The sequence below is a fragment of the Rhinatrema bivittatum genome, chromosome 1 (genome assembly GCF_901001135.1).
Source record: "Rhinatrema bivittatum chromosome 1, aRhiBiv1.1, whole genome shotgun sequence".
Lineage (NCBI taxonomy): Eukaryota > Metazoa > Chordata > Amphibia > Gymnophiona > Rhinatrematidae > Rhinatrema > Rhinatrema bivittatum.
This window is the reverse complement of record NC_042615.1, coordinates 138,571,935-138,597,032: the sequence shown is the minus strand read 5'-3', so window position 1 is coordinate 138,597,032 and position 25,098 is coordinate 138,571,935. Positions and strand designations below refer to the sequence as shown.

Genomic DNA, 25,098 nt, shown 5'->3' with positions numbered 1-25,098 from the left:
CTATCTGGACTTCCACAGCATCATTCCAGACAAATTTGTGAGATCACTGTGCCACGCCCTTTCCAAGAGGACGGCAGTGAAAACCACACTGACGAAACTACTCAGCCTAAAGGCAATAACTCCGGTGCCCACGCACCAACAAAATACTGGTCACTATTGCCGTAGAGGCAGAAACTCACAGTAAAAACCTTTTTAAATATATCAGAAGCATAAAGCCTGTGAGGGAGTCAGTTGGACCATTTTTATGATCAAGGGGTTAAAGGGGCAATTAGAGAAGATAAGGCCATCGCGAAAAGATTAAATTATTTTTTTGCTTCAGTGTTCAGGATGTTGGGGAGATACCCGTATCAGAGAAGGTTTTCATGGGTGATGATTCAGATGGACTGAACCAAATCACGGTGAACCTAGAAGATGTGGTAGGCCTGATTGACAAACTGAAGAGTAGCAAATTACCTGGACCGGATGGTATACACTCCAGGGTTCTGAAGGAACTAAAAATGAAATTTCAGACCTATTAGTAAACATTTGTAACCTATCATAAAATCATCCATTGTACCTGAAGGCTGGAGGGTGGCTAATGTAACCCCAATATTTAAAAAGGGCTCCAGGGATGATCCAGGAAACTACAGACCAGTTAGTCTGACTTCAGTGCCAGGAAAAATAGTAGAAAATGTTCTAAATATCAAAATCACAGAACATATAGAAAGACATTGCTTAATGGAACAAAGTCAGCATGGCTTTACCCAAGGCAGGTCTTGTCTCACAAATCTGCTTCACTTTTTTGAAGGAGTTAATAAACATGTAGATAAAGGAGAACCGGTAGATGTAGTATATTTGGATTTTCAGAAGGCGTTTGACAAAGTTCCTCATGAGAGGCTTCTAGGAAAAGTAAAACGTCATGGGATAGGTGGCGATGTCCTTTCATGGATTACAAACTGGCTAAAAGACAGGAAACAGAGTAGGATTAAATGGACAAGGGCCGAGGGCCCCTGGACTGCTACTACTGGATCACCTCACTACTGCCACCTCTTGTGGTATCATTCTGCTGTACAATAAGAGACAAATCTTCTGTGTTTGCGTGTCTTGAGTCTAGCCTAGTACTGCGGTTCCTCACGGGGCTCCTCCCCGTGGGAGTGGCCATCACCGCAGTACCCAAGAATCCACTCCAACAACTCAAAACCATAACAGGGCCGGAACGTTCCTTCCTTCTTGGGAATGATAAAATAAGAAATAAGAACATGCCTTACTGGGTCATACCAAGGGTCCATCAAGCCCAGCCTGTTTCCAACAGTGGCCAATCCAGGCCATAAGAACCTGGCAAGTACCCAAAAAACTAAGTCTATCCCATGCTACTGTTGCTAATAATAGCAGTGGCTATTCTCTAAGTCAACTTAATTAATAGCAGGTAATGGACTTCTCCTGCAAGAACTTATCCAATCCTTTTTTAAACACAGTTACACTAACTGCACTAACCACACCCTCTAGCAACAAATTCCAGAGTGTAATTGTGCGTTGAGTGAAAAATAACTTTCTCCGATTAGTTTTAAATGTGCTACATGCTAACTTCAAAGAGTGCCCCCTAGTCTTTCTATTATCTGAAAGAGTAAATAACTGATTCACATTAACCCGTTCTAGACCTCTCATGATTTTAGAAACCTCTATCATATCCCCCCTCAGCCGTCTCTTCTCCAAGCTGAAAAGTCCTAACCTCTTTAGTCTTTCCTCATAGGGGAGCTGTTCCATTCCCCTTATCATTTTGGTAGCCCTTCTCTGTACCTTCTCCATCGCAATTATATCTTTTTTGAGATGCGGCAACCAGAATTGTACACAGTATTCAAGGTGCAGTCTCAGCATGGAGTGATACAGAGGCATTATGACATTTCCCATTTTATTCACCATTCCCTTTCTAATAATTCCCAACCTTCTGTTTGCTTTTTTGGCTACCGCAGCACACTGAACCGACAATTTCAATGTGTTATCCACTATGACACCTAGATCTCTTTCTTGTGTTGTAGCACCTAATATGGAACCCAATATTGTGTAATTATAGCATGGGTTATTTTTCCCTATATGCAATACCTTGCACTTATCCACATTAAATTTCATCTGCCATTTGGATGCCCAATTTTCCAGTCTCAGAAGGTCTTCCTGCAATTTATCACAATCTGCTTGTGATTTAACTACTCTGAACAATTTTGTGTCATCTGCAAATTTGATTATCTCACTCGTCGTATTTCTTCCAGATCATTTATAAATATATTGAAAAGTAAGGGTCCCAATACAGATCCCTGAGGCACTCCATTGTCCACTCCCTTCCACTGAGAAAATTGTCCATTTAATCCTACTCTCTGTTTCCTGTCTTTTAGCCAGTTTGCAATCCACGAAAGGACATCGCCACCTATCCCATGACTTTTACTTTTCCTAGAAGCCTCTCATGAGGAACTTTGTCAAACGCCTTCTGAAAATCCAAGTATACTATATCTACCGGTTCACCTTTATCCACATGTTTATTAACTCCTTCAAAAAAGTGAAGCAGATTTGTGAGGCAAGACGTGCCCTGGTTAAAGCCATGCTGACTTTGTTCCATTAAACCATGTCTTTCTATATATTCTGTGATTTTGATGTTTAGAACACTTTCCACTATTTTTCCTGGCACTGAAGTCAGGCTAACCGGTCTGTAGTTTCCCGGATCGCCCCTGGAGCCCTTTTTAAATATTGGGGTTACATTTGCTATCCTCCAGTCTTCAGGTACAATGGATGATTTTAATGATAGGTTACAAATTTTTACTAATAGGTCTGAAATTTCATTTTTTAGTTCCTTCAGAACTCTGGGGTGTATACCATCTGGTCCAGGTGATTTACTACTCTTCAGTTTGTCAATCAGGCCTACTACATCTTCAATCAGGTCTACCACATCTTCTAGTAGGATGAAATAGAAGGAGAAATGTTCTTACTTGTTAATTTTATTTCCATGAATCTTGCTACACTAGTCCAGGACTTCAGGTCCTGGACTAGTGTAGAAAGATTAAGGGAGAGAAGATATAAAGGGAGAAGAGATTCATTATCAATTGACCAGCTTTCGCATATTTGTTACGTAGAGAGTTTCTCCCTTCTCATTTTTCAGTTGCTATCTCCTGTCTTTGTGGGTAAGTTCCTGTGTTCCACAGGATCTGGACAGGTAATGTACTGTAACAGGATCTTCTCTTGTAAAGTTTGTTAAATTTATGTTAATTTTGTTTGTTTATGATCTGTTTAATGCATTGTCATAGGAATACTGGCTTCTCTGGGCTGCATCACCCCAAAGTAGTGGAGATGATGTCACTAAGGAAGACTGTGTGCTCTGTCTCCATGTGCTGGGAGGGGGACTTAACTCACTTGTCTGGACTGGTGTAGCAGGATTCATGGAAAGAAAAATAACAGGTAATAAAATTTCTCCTTACATAACTTTGCCAGGATAGCGTAGAGCTTCCAAGATACAGTCTTTATTTTCACCTATACATTGCTTTAAATCCTAAATTTGGATAATTTAGCCCTATATGTTCAATGAAGCATATATACTTGTAATTAGAAAGGGATTTTTAATGGAAAATTAAGAAGAAAACACAGCCAAGTTAATGTGAATTCTTCCTTGCTCTGCAGGTGGTTCTCTCATTTTTATTTTGTCTCTGTGGTCTGGAATGGATTTCTGCTCTTGTTGCTTGGTCGGATGCTATTCTTCAGAGTGCCCTTGCCAACACGGCTTCAAGCTGTGCTTAGCACTCTTAATGAGGCAACAACATACCAGAACATGGGTAAGTGATGATAAAAAAAAAAAAGTGGTAAACATTGTTAATATAATATGACAGGATTGTTTACAGTAGGAGCGCATTTCTAAAGTTTTGCTTGTAGCTCTAATATACTGAAAATCAATAGGGGGAGGAAACAGGTGATTTTCAATAGCCTGTAATGTGTGCAAAGTATATGGACTATTTTATCCCACATGCATTACATCAGCTTTCAAAGGGCTTTCCCTTTGGAAATGAGCAGATGTAAGCATATTAAAAGCATCCATGTACTTTAGCCCTGCTATTTATGTGGGTGGCCGAGTGGGGGCAAAATAATGCGCGTTTTTTTGAAAATCTCATGTACGTGTGCTATTTTGCTCCTCAACCTAAACACACCCACAGGAACGCTTTCTTTTAATGTAGCTAAAAGTGTTCATGCTATGGAAGCTGCACATACTTGTCACCATATTTGAGAGGGGGCAGTTTTTAGTTAGGCTATTTTACTTGGGTAAATGGCTTTAAAATTGCCCTCTCAGGAAGTGGTGAGTGGATCAGGGCATAGGTCCAGATTCTTTAGGTTTGCAGCTGTATACTGTAATCTTTATGATTTACTGCCAGGCAGACAATCTACAGGAATTGGGAGGGAAGAGGAAAGTCCTCTTTTAAACAACCTTCTCTCACTTCCACCAAACAGGGATGGCATTTGCACACAATTTAGTAAGGTTTGATTATTTTATCTGGAAATAGTTAAATAACCATAATACCATGGTTTTCAGTATATAGTTAAAATGAAAATGTTTTTTTCTACTATCTGCAGGAATTTTTCACTGCACTATCAGAAGCTGTTTTGCACCACAGACATACTACAGTACAAACATAGAACTACATTTTAACATTTTGGCCCAATAATTTCATAGATTATATTGTACAGAAATGAAGAGGGCCTGTTTGTATGAGATGGGGTTAAGCCACCTATAGCCTTAGAATTAAGGTGATTGCTGGCAGTATAAAGCTGAAATCTCTATGCCTTGCAGTATTCTGGGAAAAGCTTCTGTTTCTTGGGACATCTGTGACTTAAAACACGATGGAAGTAGCACTCACAACACCCAAATAGGGAAGAGGTTCCAAGACCGGTCAGCATTGACATCAGTTAGCCAGCTGAAGAGCATTCTTACACTAGGCTCCAGAGGGGAGACATGTTCTATACCCCTTCAGCTAAAGGGCTGCTTCAGTGGCTTAGCTGCTGCTGGGAGGAGGCATAACATTTTAAAAGCTAAATAATCAACCAATGTGAGTAAAAGGCCCCTTCCTAACTCCTGTGACCTCGGCAGTGAGCTGAGGCAGAGATAAGTTGAAACCCAAAAAATACTGTCATTTACCGTATTTTTCGCTCCATAAGACGCACCTGACCATAAGACGCACCTAGGATTCAGAGGGGGAAAATAAAAAAAAAAAATTGTGCTAAACCGGCTCTGCGTCTGGGCGTCTTATGGAGCAAATTAGGGGAGTGCATAGCTTTTTTTTTTTTCTCCCCATTTGTTTTCGGGTCTGGGGAGGGCCATTTCGGTCCACTCCCCAGATCAGAAAACTTTTCTTTCTCTGGGAACCCCTCCCCCCCCAAAAAACCCCCCATCCCAACCCTTTAAATTAACAACCCCCACCCCCCTGACCCCCAAAGACCTGCCGACTTAATTTACTACAACCCCCCACCCTCCTGACTCCCCCAAGACCTGCCGACTTAATTTCCTGCAACCCCCCACCCTTCTGACCCCCCCCAAGACCTGCCAAACGTCCCTGGTGGTCCAGCGGGGGTCCAGGAGCGGGAACGATCTCCTGGGCGTGGGCCGTTGGCGCCATTTTGTTTACTGGCAGCCGATGGCCCTATGCCCTCACTATGTCACTGAGACCGACCGCTGCTATTGGTCGGTCTCAGTGACATTGTGAGGGCATAGGGCCGTCGGCTGCCAGTAAACAAAATGGCGCCGACGGCCCTATGCCCTCACTATGTCACTGAGACCGACCGCTGCTATTGGTCGGTCTCAGTGACATAGTGAGGGCATAGGGCCGTCGGCTGCCAGTAACAAAATGGCGCCGACGGCCCTATGCCCTCACTATGTCACTGAGACCGACCGCTGCTATTGGTCGGTCTCAGTGACATAGTGAGGGCAAAGGGCCGTCGGCGCCATTTTGTTTACTGGCAGCCGACGGCCCACGACCAGGAGATCGTTCCCGGACCGCTCCTGGACCCCCGCTGGACCACCAGGGACGTTTGGCAGGTCTTGGGGGGGTCAGGAGGGTGGGGGGTTGTAGGAAATTAAGTCGGCAGGTCTTGGGGGAGTCGGGGGGGGGGGGTTTGTTTGGTTTTTTTTTTATATTCGCTCCATAAGACGCACATACATTTTCCCCCCACCTTTGGGGGAAAAAAGTGCGTCTTATGGAGCGAAAAATACGGTATGCCCTAATTTGAGTTGGGTCTGGCTTGTCTTCATCTTTACAAAATATGTTAACTGTTTGCTCCATTGTTGGAAAACAAAACATTTTATTCCATGTAGAATTTGTGAATAATAGATCTTGTTTTGTAGGAACATTTATGGTTTTCCACATCTGTTTAATTTATAGGTGATGAACTGTCTGCCTTCTTGGTTCTTGAACTTCTGTGGCTGCATAGTGTTCGAAGGCTGATGGAGTGCCTCTTCCTCAGTGTCTTCTCCCCAGGAGTGATTCACTTTGTCCAGTACTGTTTTGGTCTGGGCTACTACATTATTATTGGTCTAACTATACTGTCTCAAGTATCACTTGATGCCTGGACTAGTAAGTGCCTGTTCAGGAGCATTCCCTTATTTGCTGGATTTTTTTAAATGGCTTAATAGCTTATCCAAAAAATGTTTGTTGTTTACATCGGCAACAGCGGCTAGATTCTTCAGTTGAAATGTAGAAAATAAGGACTGCTAGGTCTATGTAGTCTGTCTATTTCTAATACAATATTGAAATGCTTAGTTGATCTCAGGCTTTACTCTGACTTTCATCCATGCTCCTACTATGCATTACTGGATTCTGTAACTTTTTTGGCCTCCACTGAAAGGCTGTTCCATGTATCCACTATCCTTTCTGTGGGGAAATATTTCCTCATGTTGCTCCTGTGTCTACCCTCTTTAGCCATTTACCATGACCTTTTGTTCTGAACTTCCTGTCACTGGAAGATGCTTGCTTTTTGTTTATTATTTATGCCTGTGAGATACTTGAATTTCTCAATCTTCTCCCCTCTTCCTCCTCTCTTAAAGTATTGTGTTTTTAGGTCCTTAAATATTTCAGAGAAATTCTACCATTTGGTACTACCTCTACTCTGTTATTTTGGAGATATGGCCAGCAGAATTGGACACAGTGCTTCAGATGAGCTACACTGATAATTTGTGTAGAGGCATTATCATCTCCTTATCCTAGCGTGTAGCAGATGGATTCAGGACCAATGGGTATTTCCTGATAGCAGTTGGAGACGGAGTCAGATTTCAATCTGACGTCAGCACTACATATACCCGTGCAGGAAGCTCTGCTCTTCAGTATTTCTCAGTCTCCTTAGCAGTTCGGAACTATACACACGCTTGCACAGTGTTAGAAAATCCAAACCAAAGAGAAAATTTCCAAAACAAAGAAGAAAGAATCTTACCTGTAGAAACGAGCCCTGCTCTCCTGCGGTAATACCTAAGGGTCCCTCCTCCCAGTCGAGAATTCCTGAGGTGATTTCCGAGATCCCTCAGAGGTAAGCCTCTGTCCAGTAGCCGGTTCCCGGCGTGGACAGCCCCCCAGAATGGGAGTGGCTGAGAGGCAGCAGGGTGCAATACCGAGCGCAGCGGTGAAGGTAATCTTCCCTCTCCCCCACAGCCGGAGACCGCCCGGCACCAGACCGGGAAACGCCGAGACAAAGTAAGGTAGAAAACTTTCTCCGGTCTCCGAGGCTCGGACAACTGTACAGCTCGCCAGCCGGTGTCTGTCCCATTGGGTTGATCAGCCGCGTCCAGGCTAGACCCTGATCCGGCTCAAAGGTGGAGACCCTCCATGTGGTTGCCATCTTATTCGCGTGGTCTCCGGCGCCATTTCCCTCCTTGATCGCCGTTCTGGCCGCCTAACTGAGCCGTGCGCACAGCGGCGAGCCGGGCGCATAACTTACTTGGGCGCACAGCGGCGCGTGCAAAAGTGCCGGGCGCACAGCGGCGCGCGCAAAGGTGCCGGCGCACAAGTTACGGCTGCGTGCACAGCAGCGCGCACATCTCCGTGAGCACACATACCGGCCTGCACGCATATCTTTGCAGCTTACACGCACAACTTCGGCGCACTCGGAGCGCATATCTAAGTCTCCCGGCGAGCGCATATAAACGCACAGACTGGGTTTTCAACGACCCTATGCGCACAAACCATGGCACCACCGGCCAAGAAAGCCAAGGCACAAGCCCTCTGTCCAGCCTGCCACATACCCTGTTTCCCTGAAAATAAGACAGTGTCTTATATTAATTTTTGCTACCAAAGATGCACTAGGCCTTATTTTCAGGGGATGTCTTATTTTTCCATGAAGAAGAATTCACATACCGGTAATATTGTTGAACAAAAAAATGAACTCGCTCCTCGAGGGCCTGCTCTCCCTGCCTCGGTGCCTGTATTCAACTACTTCTGCCTGCTGGGATCATTTTTAACTTGCTTCCTTTTCTCCATTGGGAAAAACTGAAAGGTGGAGGCTGCTGCTGACTCAAACCTAGAAAATGACCACTGATGTTACTGAATCCTGAGAGAACGGGGCGTTGAGCACATTGTCCATTTCCATCCATTCTTCTCCATTCATTTGTTGATCTTTGAGAGAATGCAGAAGAAAGGAAACTCAGACTAATCTGATTAATTTGATTCCTTCCTTCTTATAGCAATTTGTATGAGATTTTATTAATCTAGATGTCCCAATTATATCACCAATATATAGGGCAGTTGCTGAACAAAACAAAACAAAGCTTGCATTCTCTTCCCTTTTGGGCTTGCGTGCTCACAGAATCACAGATTGACTGAAAAAGAAGAGTGACGCTCTTTATACAGTAATTTTAAAAAATGCAAGCTGCGTCTACGGTAAGAAGCGTCCGTGAAGCGTTAGGCCCGGCGCAACCCATTTTACTGTACAGAGCGCTATACAGTATCCTGGGTACGCTGGCCTAACGCTTCACGGACACGCTGGTACCGGTATCTGTCATTTCAAATGACATTTGAAATGACAGGTACCAGGAAGTGGATGGTTCTGCTACGCTTGGGATTGCCAGTCCTCTCTCCTCTCCTCCCGAAGCAAGCAAAGAAAGTGGAAAAAAAAAAAAGTTGCAAGAGAGAGAGGGGAGAGAGGACGGGCAATCCTATGCTCAGGACTGCCAGTCCTCTCTCCTCCTCCCGAAGCAAGGCGCAAAAGCAGGAGAGGAGAGGACTGGCAATCCCGAGCGTAGGATTGCCTGTCCTCTCTCCCCTCTCTCTCTTGCAACTTTTTTTTTTCGCTTTTTTTTTTTTTTTTTTTTTTGCTTTTTCGATTTTTTTGCGCTTTCGTTGCTTCGGGAGGAGGGGAGAGGACTGGGGCTGCCCCGGAGACCAGCACCCATGGACGTGGCCAGGGCAGGTGAGCGGGGGCTGGGGGAAAGTTTGCCACCTACCCTTACCCCTGCCTCTAATGCAGGGGTAAGGGTAGACGGTAAGTTAGCAGGTTAAACGCGTGGCAAAACAGCAGGGGCGCGCGTTACTGTATGGGAGGGAATACCATAGCTAATTCGATCATTTACATGAATTATGTGCTAGGTCTTACTTTCGGGGGAGGTCTTATTTTCGGGGAAACACGGTAAGAGCTGCTCAGCATGAAGAGGCTACATCCCTGTGTCTACAGTGTGAGGCAGCTCTGGGAGAACCAGGGCAAGGCCCTCCCCAGCTAGTACAGGAATCTGGATCCACCGATAGTAACCCGGAACTCTCTCTCCCCAGCTCGGTCCTCCCTCAGACGGGGCCCTTGGGGAACGCCGCTGGATTCAGTATAGACCCAGGAACCTTTTCCTGGGTGGAATTCTTTAAAGGTCTGCAAACCTTTGTCCAGATGCAACCGGGGCCACCAGTGACACAGCCACAGCCTCCACCAGAGGACCCTAACCTCCCAAGTCCCTCTTGGCCTCCCAGAGACGTCCCTCCCCTGGCTAAAAGCCTCACCATAGGGGATACGGACACCTCGGAGGAAGATCAAGATTCACTGGAGGAAGGAGAAATCCCTCCAGGAATGGAACCATACTGAGCCATGATGCGCTTCTTCTCCAAAGACGAGATACCAGACCTCGTGTCTCTGAGCCTGAAGGAGCTGGCCATCCCAGGCACAAGCGCCACAGCGGAACCAAAGACAAACCCTCTTCTGGTCGGGCTCCGTCAGGCCTCCCGCCATTTCCCATTGCTGCAAGCCGTACAACAGCTGATCGACCTGGAATGGAATGCTTCGGAGGCCAGTTTCAAAGGAGGACGGGCCCTAGAAGCCTTATACCCACTGGAACCCTCAGCCAGAGAACTCCTGGTGTTTCCGAAAGTGGACGCCATGGTCTGCGCGGTCACAAAGCGCACTACCATTCCAGTCGAGGGAGGAGCAGCACTCAAGGATGCCCAGGACAGACGTCAGGAATCCATCCTTAAACAGTCATTTGACGTATCAGCTATATCGCTGCAGATTGCTGCCTGCTATGCCGTGGTGACATGCGCCTGTTTGTTTGTCACTTGCCAGGAACGCCACCACGCACGTCGAAACGCTAGAACCAGCAATATCCTTCCTTATGGATGCAACCTCCAACCTGGTGCGCACCTCAGCCAGGGGCATCTCATCCATTGTGGCAGCCAGAAGGCAACTCTGGCTCTGAAGCTAGTCAGCCGATGCGACTTCCAAGACGAAACTCACAAGAATATCCTTTAAAGGAGCCCTCCTGTTCGGAAGCGAACTGGAGAAGTTAGCCGACAAATGGGGCTAATCCCCAGTACCTCGGTTACCAGAGGACAAGAACAAAAGAAGCCAACGCCCCTCTCCCCGAACATCTAAGGGCAGAGGATCACAGCATTTTAGACTGTACAAAAATACCTAGAGAGCACCTCGCTCCGCAGGCAGGGGCCAGTCCTTTCGGAACAAACACAACAAATGGGGAGCCGGCCCAAGCCCCAGCCACACCCCACAATGAGAATCAGCTGACCCATCCTCAGGAAGAAGCCATAGGGGCAAGCTTGCCCTATTCTACCAAAGATGGGTCGAGATAACGTCAGACAAGTGGGTCCTAACCATCATTCGAGAGGGGGATACTATCTGGACTTCCACAGCATCCCTCCGGACAAATTTGTGAAATCCCCTTGCTATGCCCCCTCCAAGAGGATGGCATTGGAAACCACACTGGCCAAATTGCTCGTCTTAAAGGCCATAACGCCGATGCCCAACTGGGCACTATTCCATCTACTTTATCGTCCCCAAGAAAGAGAGAACGTACTGCTACCTGAGGGTACCACACTTTCGCATGGAAACCCTACACTCGGTCATAAGGGCGGTACAGCCGGGAGAATTTCTGGCCTCCCTGGATCTGTCAGAAGCCTATCTCCCACATCCCGGTCCATCACGATTATCAGCGCCTTCTATGCTTCACGATCCTGGATCACTACTACCAGTTCCGGGTGCTACCCTTCGGGCCAGCCACAGCCCCTCGGACGTTCACCAAAATCATGGTTGTAGTGGCAGCGACACTGAGGAAAAAAGGAATCCTCGTACATCCATATCTGGACGATTGGCTGATCAGGGCAAAATTTCCAGAGGAAAGTCATCAGGCGACCACCAGAGTCAAGAATCTACTGGAGAACTCTCCGGTGGGTTGTCAACACAACCAAGAGCTGCCTGCAGCCCTCCCAATCTCTAGAATACCTGGGAGTCCGGTTCGACACCAAACAAGACAAGGTCATTCTTCTTCCTTCAAGGAGAAGAAAACTGATGAACCAATTGCGAAAACTGCTGAGAGATTCTCGCCCCAAGGTATGGGATTACCTCCAAGTCCTCGGCCTCATGACATCAGCCCTGGAAGAGCTCACATGCGACCGCTACAACAATCCCTACTGTCACGATGGAACCCGATGTCCCAGGACTGTTCGCCTCCAGCTACCGGAGAAGGTGCGGACCCAGCTTCAATGATGGCTCAAGACCATCTGAGCAAGGGAGTAAGGCTATCCCCACCGACCTGGATCTTGCTCACCACGGATGTGAGCCTACGAGGGTGGGGAGCCCACTGCCAGGAACTGACGGCACAGGGGCAATGGGAAAAGGAGTCGTCGGGATGGAACATCAACCGACTAGAAGCCCGAGCAGTCAAACTAGCCTGCCTACGATTCAGTCACAGGCTCCAGGGCGAATCTGTCAGTCGTGTCAGACAACACCACAACAGTTGCTTACATCAACCACCGGGGAGGAACCAGAAGCCAACAAGTGTCCCTGGAAATAGACCCCCTAATGGCGTGGGCAGAAGCAAACCTACAAGAGATCTCAGCTGCCCACATCGCGGGAAAGGACGTCACTGCGGATTACCTCAGCAGAGAGAGTCTAGACCCAGGGGAATGGATGCTGTCTATCACAGCCTTCCAGTGATATTAAACTGCTGGGGAACACCAGCCATGGACTTTCTGGCCACCCGGTCCAACGCCCAAGTTCCCACGTTCTTCAGCCGCAGACGAGAACCACAATCCCAGGGGATTGACACCCTCGTCCAGACCTGGCCACAGGAAGACCTGCTGTATGCCTTTCTTCCATGGCCACTACTGGGCGGGATCATCCGCAAGATAGAACACCACAGGGGACTAGAACATCTAGTGGCCCCGGACTGGCCAAGAAGGCCGTGGTATGCAGACATGCGAAGACTGCTGGCAGGGAACCCCCTGTGTCTACCTCCACACAGGGACCTGCTCCAGCAAGGACCAATCCTCCACAAAGACCCAACTCGATTCTCTCTTATGGTCTGGCCATTGAGAGGACTCGCCTGAAGAAGATGAAAATAATTAAATGTAATAGATGGGACAAGCAGGAAGAGCAAATCAATCTTTGGTAAGTAGATCTATAATTTGACATGCATTCCTTTTCTCCAGATCTAGGTACTAGACATTTTTGAATAAGTTTGAATAGTTCTTTTAGAGAGATTTAATTAGCAACCTCTGCATTTTCACAAGTTGAACTTTACATCAAAGGCACTTATCAGCTAAGCTGATTGATGGACATCACCATTCATTACAAATGATTAAAATAATAAAAATTTTAATCTGGTTGCCAATTAAAAAAAAAAGTTAAAAATTGTGTTCTGTGGTGTGATAATGTGAGCGATATTTTACTGTTTATTCTTTCAGTGTCTCTTCCAGATCTTTTGGAGCAAGCGCGCTGGCACCAGGTTTTGGGAATATTGATTTACATTTGGGCTTCCTGTCATCAGTTCAAATGTCATGTGATTCTTGCTAGTCTGAGAAAAAGTGAATCTGGTAAGATTATTATTTTGTTTACATTATAGTTTGCAGCTTATAAACACCCAGTGTATGCATATCTATCCAGATATGTAGGTATGACCCCAGGGGAGGGCTGGGAAATCCTGGACTAGATATCCTTGAGGTCCTTCCCAGTCCTGTCTTTCTGTGATGTGATACCATCGGGCCGATTCACTATAGTGCGCTTGGCCAAGTGCACATTTAGCCCTGGTTTGGCCGCGCGTTTTCGACACACTATTTTTACCCCTTATACAGTAAGGGGTAGTAGAGCGTCGAAAACGCGCGGCCAACCCCCTCTCTCCCCCCCCCCCCCCCCCCCGAAACTAATAGCGCCCGCAACATGCAAATGCATGTTGATGGGCCTATTAGTTATTCCCACACGATACAAAAAGTAAAATGTGTGGCCAAGCCACACATTTTACTTTCAAAAATTAACACCTACCCAAAGGCAGAAGTTAATTTCGGCCAGCACAGGGAAAGTGTACAGAAAAGCAGAAAAAACTGCTTTTCTGTACATCCTCCAACTTAATATCATAGCGATATTAAGTCGGAGGCCCGAAAATTTAAAAAAAATGTTAAATCTGCCCGCGGGTTGGAAGATGGACACTCAGTTTAGCTGGCGTCCGTTTTCCGAACCCGTGGCTGTCAGCGGGTTCGAGAACTGACACCGGTAAAATTGAGCGTCGACTGTCAAACCTGCTGACAGCCACCGCTTCTGTCAAGGAGATTCTAGGGACGCGCTAGTGTCCCTAGCGCCTCCTTTTACCACGGGCCCTCATTTAAGTACTCAATCGCGCATCCAGGAGAGTGGGCGCTCGTCTTAGAGCGCCGGCTCTCCCGTGGTTTTTACTGTATCGGCCCGCTTATTTGCAGCGGGGTGGGAATTCCTTCTGATGCATCCTAGGAGTCTGATGTTATTCTGATTTCCATGCTTCTCTACACGTAGACTCCAAGTAGTCCAGAATGCTGCTGCATATCTGCTTTCAGATGTAAAATTCTGTTATAGTATTTCTCCAGTTTTAAAAGACTTGCATTGGTTTCCAATTAGCAGATGTATTTTATTTTAAAATTTTAGTTTTGAAATCTTTAAAGAGAATTGGCCCAGGTTATCTTAAGAATCATTTAGTTCCATGTATTTCTATATGTTCTTTGGAAGAAGCACAAAATCTCTGATTTTGGTTAAAACTTGAACTTTTGGGAACACCCTGTGACTTGATGCTTGGGTGCACTTCCAAATTTTATAAGTATTTCGATTAAGAAAACTGAATTGAATGAACAACATAGCCACATAGCTGCTTCTGGACACCTTTATGGTCAAACCTCATATATGTTGGGTAAACTTCAAAAGAAAGATACATCCATAGGCAAGCAAGCTGAGACTACGATGGCGGATTGGCCTCAGTCCAGCTAACGACAGTGAACTACGGAGCACTGGTCACCAATGTAACAAAGCAGTAGTAGAGTCTAAACTTGAGCAGATTTCTAATCAAATAGCTGCTGTTAATGATATTCTCAGTTTTGTTCTCCATTCCTTTCTGACTAATTGATAATATTCTATTTGCTTTTTTAACCACTGTTACACACAGTGCTGACGATTTCACCATATTGACCAGAATGATACCAAGATCTTTTTCCAGGGTGGTGACTCCTAATAGGGAACCTAGCATTGTGTACTTTTAGTTGGGATTATTTTTGTCTATGTGCATTACTTTGTACTTGTCCACATTACATTTCATATGCCATTTATATCCCAGCTCTCTAGTCTGGCAAAGTCCTTTTGCATGTCCTCAGAGTCTGCTTGTGTTTAACTACTTTGAATATTTTTGGGTCATCTGCAGATTTAATCTTCTCATTTATGGCTCCCTTTTCCAGATAACTTTCTGGTTAGTCTCTTCTAAAATGGTTCTTTTATTCATTGTGTATTCCAGTTACTTCTCAGCTAAATAGTGAAAGGGTCATTCCCTGGACGTACCCGGATCAGTCCAGACCGTGGGTTGAGCCTCCTGTCCAGCAGATGGAGACAGACCAAAATTGAAAGGGTATCCCATATTAGGACAGAGCCTACCCTGCATCCCTTCAGGATTCGTCTGTCTCCAGCAGATGTAGACAGCTGAACCTGCAGATCCCCTTCTTCTTCTTACCTTATTTTCCCTGCGGGGACCTTGTACTTTTCTGGTCAGGATCAAGCCAGTATTAATTCTGGTTTATATAAAAAAAAAAAAAATTTCCATAATAATTTGAAAGATTTCTCCTTTGTTTTAGGGAGACAGTTCTGTCTCCCCGCTCTGCTGGGGGCCTAGGGGGGCTTGCCCCTCGAATTTTTCAGCCTAGGCTCCCCATTCCCAGTGACCTTTTGGGGTGATACTGGTGGTCCAGTCACTCCCCCTTTGGCTAGCTGTCCACTTGTGGAAAAGTGTCTTTTTAGGGCCTGTGAAGGAAAAGCTTACCCTGCACTTAAAAAAAAAAAAAAAAAGAGGCATAGCAGACTTTTTAAACTGAGCTCTCTTTTATCAAGTGTTTTTAAGTACTGTGGACAGCTCCGGCAGCGTGCAGAGTTCAGTCTCTGCCTCCGCTGACTGGCGGGCTCAGCTCAGCTGTTTTTCTTCTCACAGCAATTTTTTTTTCTAAAGCTGATGCCGCGTTCCAGCGACTGTAATGCCTGCGGGGAGCCTGCCTTGCGGCTCTGCTCCGGGTGCCTGCCAGGTGGAGAGGGCCCCTCCTCGGCACCTGCGACTCTGATACGAGCTGCACGCCGCATGGCCAGGCCGTTCCCGACCCAAAAAAACGCGGGAACGGCAGCCATTTTGGGAACAATTTCTGATGCTGAATTGGGGCTGCAGGAGGAAGGTGAGCCCGATTCTTTAATTTCCCCACTGAATTTGAGCCCACCTCATCCCCCGGAGGGGGTGTCTGACCTTCCCGCCCCCCCCCCCCCCCCCACCTAAGAACACGCGCGTTTCTTCCCCGTAACTTCCTAAGGCACCGGAGGGGACAGGGCTCCATTAGAGTCAGGGTGGTTCCGGGGGTCCCGCCACCTCCGGACCTCCCTGAACTGTCGTCGGTCCCTGATTCGGATGCTGATCCTCTGCTTCCTAACCTCTCCCTTGAGGGGGACGATCCTCGGGTGCTCCTCTTATTTCAAAGGGAGGAACTGGAACCGCTCATTCCCTTCATATTGCAGGAACTGGGAATTGAGGTGCCCCCTGAGGATATGGTTACGGCCACTATGCCTGCTAACGTGGACCCAGTCCTGGTGGGACTTAGGGCTCCTCCACGTACATTCCCATTCCATCCCTTGCACAAGCTGATGCTTCTTTGGGAATGGGAGTCCCCGGAGGCAGGAGTCCAAGTGGGTAGGCCTATGGACAAGCTCTATCCTCTCCCTGAGGACTGCTTGAATATGCTTAAGATGCCCAAGGTGGATTACTCCGTCTCTGCGATTACCAAGCACACCACCATCCCGGTGGTGTGGCTACGGCTCTGAAGGATGTCCAGGACCACAAATTGGAATTTTATCTCAAGCGCATCTTTGTGGAAAGTGTTCTAAACATCAAAATCATAGAACATATAGAAAGACATGGTTTAATGGAACAAAGTCAGCATGGCTTTACCCAAGGCAAGTCTTGCCTCACAAATCTGCTTCACTTTTTTGAAGGAGTTAATAAACATGTGGATAAAGGTGAACCGGTAGATATAGTATACTTGGATTTTCAGAAGGCGTTTGACAAAGTTCCTCATGAGAGGCTTCTAGGAAAAGTAAAAAGTCATGGGATAGGTGGCGATGTCCTTTCATGGATTGCAAACTGGCTAAAAGACAGGAAACAGAGAGTAGGATTAAATGGACAATTTTCTCAGTGGAAGGGAGTGGACAATGGAGTGCCTCAGGGATCTGTATTGGGACCCTTACTTTTCAATATATTTATAAATGATCTGGAAAGAAATACGACGAGTGAGATAATCAAATTTGCAGATGACACAAAATTGTTCAGAGTAGTTAAATCACAAGCAAATTGTCATAAATTGCAAGAAGACCTTGTGAGACTGGAAAATTGGGCATCCAAATGGCAGATGAAATTTAATGTGGATAAGTGCAAGGTGATGCATATAGGGAAAAATAACCCATGCTATAGTTACACAATGTTAGGTTCCATATTAGGTGCTACAACCCAAGAAAGAGATCTAGGTGTCATAGTGGATAACACATTGAAATCGTTGGTTCAGTGTGCTGCGGCAGTCAAAAAAGCAAACAGAATGTTGGGAATTATTAGAAGGGGAATGGTTAATAAAACGGAAAATGTCATAATGCCTCTGTATCGCTCCATGGTGAGACCGCACCTTGAATACTGTGTACAATTCTGGTCACCACATCTCAAAAAAGATATAATTGTGATGGAGAAGGTACAGAGAAGGGCTACCAAAATAAGGGGAATGGAACAACTTCCCTACGAGGAAAGTCTAAAGAGCTTAGGACTTTTCAGCTTGGAGAAGAGACGACTGAGGGGGGATATGATAGAGGTGTTTAAAATCATGAGACGTCTAGAACGGATAGATGTGAATCGGTTATTTACTCTTTCGGATAGTAGAAAGACTAGGGGGCACTCCATGAAGTTAGCATGGGGCATATTTAAAACTAATCGGAGAAAGTTCTTTTTTTACTCAACGCACAATTAAACTCTGGAATTTGTTACCAGAGGATGTGGTCAGTGCAGTTAGTATAGCTGTGTTTAAAAAAGGTTTGGATAAGTTCTTGGAGGAGAAGTCCATTACCTGCTATTAAGTTCACTTAGAGAATAGCCACTGACATAAGCAATGGTAACATGGAATAGACTTAATTTTTAGGTACTTGCCAGGTTCTTATGGCCTGGATTGGCCACTGTTGGAAACAGGATGCTGGGCTTGATGGACCCTTGGTCTGACCCAGTATGGCATTTTCTTATGTTCTTATGAAGTCTTGTCCTTAGGAGTTCGGGCGGCAATCTGCAGTAGTCTCATGCAGCGGGCAAGCCTCCGGTGGGTTCAACAAATTACTCAGCACCCAAGACCTCCCGTCTGCAGAGGTGGAGCAGGCAAATCGGCTAGAAGGTGCGATTGCGTATGGGGCTGATGCCCTTTACAATCTTTTACGGGTGCAAGCCAAAGCCATGGTCTCTGGTCTCGGCCAGGCGTCTCCTCTGGCTGAGAAATTGGTCTGCAGATGCCTCTTCTAAAGCGCAGTTGGGCACTGTCCCCTTCAAGGGTCAGTTGCTTTGTGGTGAGGACCTAGAGCAGCTTATTAAATCTGTGGGGGAGAATAAGGTTCATAAGCTGCCGGAGGACCGCCTGAAACAGTCTAAAGCTTTCTTCCCCTCCCACACTCGATTTAGAGGTCAGCATCGATATAACACCAGAGCACGGGGTTCCTTCCCGAGAGGCAATGCTTCCAGATCCCAATCCTGGTCTCATTCCTTTCAAGGACGTCGACCCTTCCGGGATAGTAGTCAGCAACACTCGGCCACAAAGTCCTCCTCCCAATGAAAAATGGCTGGCCCATTCCTCCGTTCTAAACTTAGGTGGACGGCTGTCCCTGTTTCTCGAGGAATGGGCCAAGATAATGACGGATCGGTGGGTCCTAGAGGTAATAGAAAAAGGCTACGCGTTAGAATTTGCTCGAGACCTACCGGACCTTCACCTAATCTACCCCTTCGGAAGTCGAAAGCAGCCTGCGGTCGACCACACCCTGAGCAGGCTGCTGGAACTGGGTGCCATAGTCCCAGTCCCGGTGGAGGAACAAGGGTCCGACCAATATTCCACCTTCTTCATCGTCCCCAAAAAGGAGGGCTCCTTTCGTCCAATTTTGGATCTCAAGTGAGTCAACCGGGCTCTCAAGGTTCCCCATTTTCGAATGGAAACCCTAAGGGCGGTAATAGCGGCTGTTCGCTCCGGAGAATTTCTGGCATCGCTCGACCTGACTGAGGCCTACTTGCACATTCCGATTTGCTGCGACCATCAGCAGTATCTCCAGTTCGAGATCCTGGGCCAACATTTCCAGTTTCGAGCGCTTCCATTCGTGCACTTTCACCAAGGTCATGGTGATAGTGGCAGCTTCTCTTCGTCGAGACGGAGTGCTGGTCCACCCTTACCTGGACGATTGGCTCATCTGGGCCAAATCGGAGTGTCTGCAAGCTGGCAGTCAACAAGGTCCTGACTTGTCTGACCTCCCTGGGGTGGATAATCAACTTTCCCAAGAGCAAACTTCAGCCATCCCAGACCCTGGAATTTTTGGGGGCACGATTCGACACTCGAGTCGGCAAGGTGTTCCTTCCAGACGTGCGAGCTCTCAATCTAAGGGACCAAATGCGCACTTTTCTCTCACTTGCTCTGCCCACAGCCTGGGACTACCTCCAGGTTCTGGGTTCCATTGCCTCCACTATGGATCTAGTTCCTTGGGCATTAGCGCATATGCGTCCTTTACAGAAAGCTTTGCCATCCCGCTGGAAGCCGGTATCGGAGCAGTTTTGGACGCCCCTCCCGCTCTCCGAGTCTACTGTCGTCGAACTGCAGTGGTGACTCTCACCTGTCCACCTTCTGCAGGGGTTGTCCCTTCAAACGCCGCAGTGGATCGTTGTCACAACGGATGCCAGCCTCTCCGGCTGGGGAGCGGTGTGCCAGACCCAGTCTACAAAGGGGTACTGGTCCCCGGTCCAATCTCACTGGCACATCAATCAATTGGAAGCTTGAGCGGTACGCCTGGCTTTCAAGGTCTTCCTTCCTTTACTCCATCGCAAGGCGGTACAAATTCTCTCAGACAACTCCACCACGGTAGCCTATATCAATCATTAGGGAGGCACCAGGAGTCGCCTGGTGGCTCCGGAAGCCAGCAAGCTCTTCGCCTGGGCGAAGCATCACCTAGAGCACTTAGCAGCGTCCCACATTGCGGGGAAGGAGAACGTTCAAGCCGATTTCCTCAGTCGCCCGCGGTTAGATCCCGGTGAGTGGTAGTTGTCAGACAGAGCGATGAATCTGATAGTCCGCAGGTGGGGTCCCCCATGAACAATGCAAAAGCTCCCAGGTTCTTCAGCTGCAGAAGGGAACATTCCATGGAAGGAGTAGATGTGCTGGTCCTTCCCTGACCTCACAACGTTCTCCTGTACGTGTTCCCTCCTTGGCCATTAGTGGGCAAAGTGCTCAGGAGAATCGAGCTCCATCGGGATCCTGTCATTCTAGTGGCTCCAGAATGGCCCCGCAGACCGTGGTTCATGGATCTCGTGAATCTCGCCACAGACGGCCCTCTCCGCCTCTGTCATCTCCCCCACCTTCGGCAGGGTCCCATATTTTTTCGATCAGGTGGATTGCTTTTGTCTAGCAACCTGGCTTTTGAATGCTGGAGATTGAGAAAAAAGGGATATAAGGAAGAAGTTATAGCCACTCTGTTGAGGGCCCGGAAGCCGGCTACCTCTCTCGCTTATGTCCGGATATAGAAGGTTTTTGAAAATGTGTGTGCCGCTTCGGGAGTGTCTATTCATAAGGCCCCGGTTTCCCAGGTCCTTTCCTTCCTCCAGAACGGTCTCTCCAAGGGTTAGTCTTTCAGTTGCTTGCGAGTGCAGGTCTCCGCCCTTGGCTCCCTTTTAGGCAACATTGACGGTTACTCAGTGGCAGCTCATCCGGATGTCGTCCGCTTCCTCAAGGGTGCCAAACATTTGAATCCGCCGGTACGGGCTACTTGTCCCTCGTGGAGTCTTAACTTGGTTCTTTGAGTTCTCTGCGAAGCTCCCTTTGAACCTCTATGGAGGGCTACATTTAAGGATTTGACTCTCAAAACCGTATTCCTGGTGTCCGTTTGTTCCACCAGAAGGGTCTCTGAGCTCCAAGCTTTGTCGTGCAGAGAACCTTTTCTACATTTTTCTGATTCAGGGGTATCCCTCTTGCCAAAGGTCGTGTCTTCCTTTCACTTCAATCAGTCAGTAGAACTCCCGGCCTTTTCTTCTAAAGACATCGCAAACACATCTGGGGGTGATCTGCAACGCCTGGATGTGAAACAGGTCTTGCTACGTTACCTCCAGGTTACAAATGAGTTCCGGGTCTCGGATCACCTGTTTGTCCTGTGGAGTGGCCCAAATAAGGGTAATAAGGCTTCAAAGGCCACTATTGCACGTTGGCTAAAGGAGGCTAATGCGTCAGTGTACATCTGTAAGGGCCAATCAGTTCCACAAGGCTTAAAGGCCCACACCTTATGTTCTCAGGCCACTTCTTGGGCGGAGAGTCAATCGGTCTCTCCGCAGGAAATATGTAGGGCAGCTACTTGGAAATCTCTGCATACTTTTGCTCGTCATTACCGCCTTGATGTACAAGCTCCAGTTTTTGGCTCCTTCGGGCGGCAGGTTCTTCGTGCAGGACTCTCTCGGTCCCATTCTGTTTAGGGAAGCTTTGGTGCATCCCACGGTCTGGACTGTTCGGGTACGTACAGGGAAAGGAAAATTGGTTCTTGCATGCTAATTTTCGTTCCTGTAGTACCACAGATCAGTCCAGACACCCTCCCGTGCTAGATCTGCTCCGCCGCTCGAAGTTGTCTTTCTTTACAGGTTTTCCGGATACCTGAATTTTCTATTATTACTTAAGGCATCGGAAGCATCTCACAGATGAAAATGAAAATAAATCTTTATGCAAGAGTTTGTTTATACAGAATTCTTTCAATTGTTCAGTAGTTCAATTTATCAGTTTTCTTGTTACTTGCTTGATCTGGGTCTGACCCAGTATGGCATTTTCTTATGTTCTTATAAGTTCACTTAGAGAATAGCCACTGCCATTAGCAATGGTAACATGGAATAGAGTTTATCTGCTTTGAAAGTGTTTTATACTGAAGGGATGCAAGGTAGGCTCTGTCCTGATATGGGATACCCTTTCAGTTTTGGTCTGTCTCCATCTGCTGGACAGAAGGCTCAACCCACGGTCTGGATTGATCCGTGGTACTACAGGAACGAAAATTAGCAGATAAGAACCAATTTTCCTTTCTCATTTTCCATATATTTTTTTGTAAAAAACAGAAAAGATAGTGCCAGTAAGTGTTTCTTCCATCTCTTGTTCATCTAATATAGGACCGCAACTTATCAATGGGAAGACTATTAATTTGAACCTTTTTTGTGCCCTTAAGAAATTTGTGGGAGTACCATTTTACTCCTTTAGTTCCATTTTCTTCTAATTGCTGCTTACTGCTTTAATCAGAAAATTGTAATATTTTGGGCTTTGTAATGTTGTCCGGTAGTAACTTTTATTTATTCCTTTATTATTCATTTTTTGAACTATTTTTGTTAATCACGAGTAATTGTCCTTTCTTTTAAGTGTGTAGTTTTCAGTAAAATTATAGTCTCTCTGAATATGTCCACTAATAGTAGACTAGGTTGATTTGATTTTTACTATTATTTCCCCCTTTTTTGACAGTTTTATACTTTTCAATTTATTTATTTATTTATTTCAAGTTTTTATATACCGATCTTTACCATTAAAATAATTGTTTCATGAAAATAATCTTTACCATTAAAATAATTGTTTCATGATCATTGCTTCCAATAGGGGTTTTTTTTCCAGTTTGGCAACATTTTCCTCCTTCTCCTCCAGGCTTGCAGCAGTATCATATTACAAAAAATATTTCACAGTATTGTATTACAAAAAGAGGCAAATTTTTTTCTGATGCAGTATCAAACAACATCGCATTACTAGCAATGCAAAGATCCTCCCTTGCAGTAGCCTCTGTGATGTGGAAGAAAGAGCAGGTCTTTCATGCAGCAGATGGCGTGGGTGGGAAGAATGCCTGTGTTACCTCCTTCAGGAGTTGGCAGAGCAGCTGGAGAGAGAGAATGCTGGTGGAGACTCTATACCAGAAGATACAGCTATAATATTTTGAGAAAATGTGAAGCCGCTGGAAAATGTTTTTTCCTCTTCCTTCAGTCAGACCTGTCCAAACTAGTGGGATATGCTCACCGACCAGCAGATGGAGAGAGAGAGAGATCAACAGGCTCACTTCTTATATGCATCTGTGCTGACACCAGCCTGCCAGTATTCTCTTTTTCTAGCAGATTGTAGATAAGCATCCTGTGCTGTGGACTGCTGCCTGGCTGAGAAGGAAAAAAATTTTGCAGAGTCTTCTGAGATGAAACACAAGTTCTCATTCCCCCAGATTACAGGATTTAAAACAGGAAAATTCAGAGGTTCCAGTGTTGAAAGCCTGGTGCATCCTCTTCACTGTTAAGCAGTTCAGGACCTAGGGGGCCCCAAGGGGCACCTTGAAGGTTTACTCTGTTTGTTCTGCCTTCTTCTGTCCCCCCTCACCTCCCCTTCCTCCTTATATTTCCCTTTTTGGATCCTCTTATTTCCTCAGTTCAGTACTGCACCTTTAATTCTTTATTCCTGGGCAGCTCAGCAATAAAGCTTAAAAAGAAGAAAAAGAGAAAGGCCAATGCTCTATGTTGCTTCAGTGGCAGCAAGCCGCAGCAGCGGGATAATGTTTTGGGCTTGGAGGAGCCTGGATAACGTGAGTAACCTGATTTGGGGAATTTTCACTGGGAGCCATATGGTATAGGGAGGAGAAAATGGCTCCAATGGTTGAGGGTGGCAAAAAAACAGTGCTGTGCAAAGCCTGAACTCTCCGAAAAATACTGGCAGAGAACATGTGGCAGCGGGGGGGGGGGGGGGGGGGGTGGCGGCTCCAAAGCCATGAATATATACTGGCGGGGTTTCTGGAGTTAAAGCCACTGTAAATCAAAATCCTCCTGTGGGACTCCTAGTTTCTCCAGAGGTTCCAGCAGCCATGTTGCAGCATCGGAGTAGTGAAAAGGATTGCAGCTTTCCTTCTCACTTCTTTGGGGAGTTAGTGTGAATGGAGGCAGCTCAGGCTCGGCGGGTTGAGAAGCCTTGGGCTAAGCCCCATTTCTTCAGCTTGGTTGAGTCAGCCTCGTGATAGGCCATGGTTGAGGTTTTGTTTCCGCACAAGTAGGTGTGTGTGCGCGCGTGCATTCCCATTATGCAGACGTGGCCTGACATAGGCGCGTCCATGCGCTCGTACTTGTGCTCATGAGAAGAGGCCTAATTTTGAGTGTGTATGGCCGCTGGGAGTGTTTGTGCTTGTAGGACTGTGGCCTAGATTTGTACACATAAGGTGTACTTATGCATGTAGACTGTGGTCCAGTTTTGGGCACATAATTGTTCACGTTCATTGGGGCGTGCTTGGTGTACGCGCAGGAGGCTGCCTAGAGCCAAAAGCAGGAAAACTATGGCGCCGACAAAAAAATCTTAATTGCCTTGCTATCTGTGGGGCTTGCCATAAAAGGGCAATCCAGCCATCGCTTTTTTTAAGCCTGTGTCAACATTGTTTGGATGCTCGAGGTGATTTGAATGATACAGATTTTGGTGATGTTGGGTCATCCCCTTGGACTATGATGACTCCGGAGGGAAGTTGGGTGGATGGCAACACAGCAGAAGGGTCCCTTCCCCCCTTGCTCCCGGTGACAGAGACAGCTCCGAGGGAAAGATTGGCGAGTGTCAGTTTTGGGTCAATGGACCCTGGTATGGATCCTTCTCCTGTGTAGGATTTTTCCAAGGTCTGTAGACTTCTCTGCAGGAGCGTCCAGCAAAGGCAAACCGACCTTCTAAGAAAGGTTAGCGTGTTCACAGCTCCCACTTCACAACTACTGTGGGTAAGCGTCACAGGGAGTCTGTGTCTGATGATGTTCAGGGGGATGTGGATCATGATACATTGGATGACTCCGATGGGGACTTAGATTTCTCTCCTTTGGATGAGGGAGAAATTCCACCTGATTTAGAACTACATCGGACG

General features: G+C 46.6%; 1 protein-coding gene across 2 annotated transcripts in view; it reads left to right on the top strand.

The window, feature by feature from the left end:
* The window catches only part of SRD5A3 (steroid 5 alpha-reductase 3), a 61,480-nt gene that overhangs the window by 16,770 nt on the left and 19,612 nt on the right, over nucleotides 1-25,098 (top strand). The window contains exons 2-4 of one of the 2 annotated variants that reach the window (XM_029587527.1): nucleotides 3,640-3,791; nucleotides 6,384-6,575; nucleotides 13,173-13,289. In XM_029587527.1, coding sequence (XP_029443387.1) covers nucleotides 3,640-3,791; nucleotides 6,384-6,575; nucleotides 13,173-13,289 — 461 coding nt within the window. Of the gene's footprint in view, nucleotides 1-3,639; nucleotides 3,792-6,383; nucleotides 6,576-13,160; nucleotides 13,290-25,098 lie in introns of both variants that reach the window. The other variant, XM_029587520.1, reaches the window with a different exon arrangement.